At 37.2% G+C, this 2,437-nt stretch overlaps 1 protein-coding gene across 1 annotated transcript in view; it reads left to right on the top strand.

Moving 5' to 3' along the window:
- Positions 1-2,437, top strand: part of STK26 (serine/threonine kinase 26) — a 33,318-nt gene that overhangs the window by 13,425 nt on the left and 17,456 nt on the right. Inside the window, exon 3 of the mRNA XM_007950737.2 lies at positions 991-1,047. Within this exon, the coding sequence (XP_007948928.2) occupies positions 991-1,047 (57 nt within the window). The remainder of the gene's footprint in view (positions 1-990; positions 1,048-2,437) is intronic.

The raw sequence follows: 2,437 nt of genomic DNA, 5'->3' as shown, positions 1-2,437 counted from the left end.
CCTTGGGTTTCCGAGGCAGTATCACTACGGAAGTAGGATTGCCCAACCTTCCTTCCAAGGATTCATGATATAGTATGGGGCAATATAGCTGAAAGAAAATATGGGTTTAATGATTTATTTCAATTGTCAACTGCTAGAGCTAGATGGTGTGTGTGTGTGTGTGTGTGTGTGTTCCATTTCCTCTTGTACAACTCACAGTAAAGTTAATTCTATCTGGAGTTATCATAAAATCATATACTTTTAAAACTACACACTCTCTTTCTCTTACCCATTGATCCTAAAGAAGAAAAAACCCAGTATTATGAGCTCTGGTGGCACAGTACCTAAGGCATTTGACTGCTAACCAGAAGCCTGGCCGTTCAAACCAACCCGCCTCTCCTCGGAAGGAAGGTTGGGCAATCTACTTCCATAGTGATACCGCCTCAGAAACCCAAGGAGGAGTCGCTATGACTCAGATCCGACTCGATGGCAGTGAGTTTGGATTTGTTTATTTGTTTGTTTAGTTCTACATTCCAAATGTGTACAAAAATGCCCATTAATTATGACTGGTAAAACTTGTGAAGAACATTAAAAGAAATAAAAGCCAAAAACTGAAATAAGACAAAATATCCAGTGTCTTTCAACTTTAAAATCCTATAGGAAGCACCCAGTATTTCTTCATCTTGACTTCTTCGTTCTTCAATGTAACTATCTTTTCCTTTCAGTGTCACCATTCAAGATCATAATTTAAAGCTATGGTTGATTTTTTGGGGAGGGTTTCATGAAAATTACTAATAGTTCAACAGCTAGTCTTTGGTATATTTTTAACATTGGCTAAATAGGTCTGGGGAGTCAAAGTTTGAAACGTGATTTTTCACTTCCTCTGAGTTCTAAACAATCAATTTGAAACATATTTTTGAATTAGGCATTAGTATGTCAAACGTAATAGTTTTACTAATATGTCATTTGATTCAGGTATATAATTATTAAATTGTTTTGTGGTTTTTACAGGGTTCAAAATTATGGATAATAATGGAATACCTGGGTGGTGGTTCAGCACTGGATCTTGTAAGTATTTGAAAACACACACACACACACACACACACACACACATCCATTCAAACTTCAACTTCTTTCTTTTCTTTTTTTTCATTGTGATTTGGGTGAAAATTTATAGGGCAAATTGGTTTTCCATTCAACATACACATTTTGTTTTGTGACATTCATCGCAATCCCCATAATGTAACAGCACTCTTCCCACTTCCTCCCTGTGTTTACCATTTCCTGAGTTTTTTCTTTTAACTGAAGTAAGCAATGGCCTTAGGGCAAGCTAACTGGTTGTTTCAGTTAATATGTTCCAATTAAACTCTCTCTTCAGAACCACCACTCTTATGTAGGCCCAGCTGTATTACAGAATTGAGCGTGTTGCTGAAATTCTATGTAAGGAATGCAAATAGCTGACTTAAATTAAGCCCCCACATTAGGAGTGGATGTGTGACAATTACTGTCAGTTTAGAGTCTGACTTTGCAAGCTTATCTCTGAATAGACTATTTCTTCTTAGATGTTAAAAAATATTTGGTGCAGATAAATTCCTCAAGTGGTGCTCTGGTTTCAAGCAGGCCTACAGACCCAGTGGTTCTTCACGGGGTCCTCTCTGCCCCGCTGTAGTTCATCTGGCAGTGTGACAGCATTTTGGGTTCTCACAAACACTACTGCTACTGCCATTTTAGTGGGCAGGGATCAGGATGTTAAACATCCTACAATGTAAAGGAAAATTCAATCTAACTATGTGGTCACACACCAGCACCTTTGAGAAGCACTGTTTTCTTTTTCTCCTAAGTTACAGTGCTGCTATCAATGGTGGGGTTTTTCCTCTTTAAAATCTTTATTGATACAATAGCATATTTAAAATCAATATGAATTACTAGAGGTAACTTTGTGTAGTAGAAAGACCACTGAGCTGGCCTGGGGGAGTTTGAGGTTATAGGGGTGACTCTACTCATGATTAAGTCTGTAACTGAGAACCCCATACAAATAACCTCCCTGGTCTTGAAACAAAGAAGTTCTGCTGCATTATTTCTAAGTTTTCTGCCATCTTTAACATTATAGGACATACAGTTCATTAGTAGGATTCTGCCTTTGAAATTAGAGAGTACAGTGTTTCTAAGAAGAAAGCGTTTTAATGATTCAGATCATCAAGTAATGGGTTAATTCTTATCTTTTTAAGTGAGGATGAATTTTTCTAATTGAAAGTGATTATTTAATTAAAAAAAATTTAACTCCGACTGCCAGTGACTCGACGTTTCAAATAATCCTATGAATAGAAGTGACCACTGGAGATTTTCTTCTCTTCAGGCAGAGCCGCACTTCAACCGTTCCAAAGAAATAGTAATTAAACTTGATGGAGAGCCTCATCTCTTCTAGAGATTCATCTCGGTTTTAATCAGGTTCTAGTTA

Source organism: Orycteropus afer, unplaced genomic scaffold, assembly GCF_000298275.1.
Source record: "Orycteropus afer afer isolate SDZICR_OR568_19922 unplaced genomic scaffold, OryAfe1.0 scaffold00287, whole genome shotgun sequence".
In the NCBI taxonomy this organism is placed as follows: Eukaryota; Metazoa; Chordata; class Mammalia; order Tubulidentata; family Orycteropodidae; genus Orycteropus; species Orycteropus afer.
The sequence above is the reverse complement of the archived record's forward strand: the minus strand, read 5'-3'. Positions and strand labels throughout refer to the sequence as shown.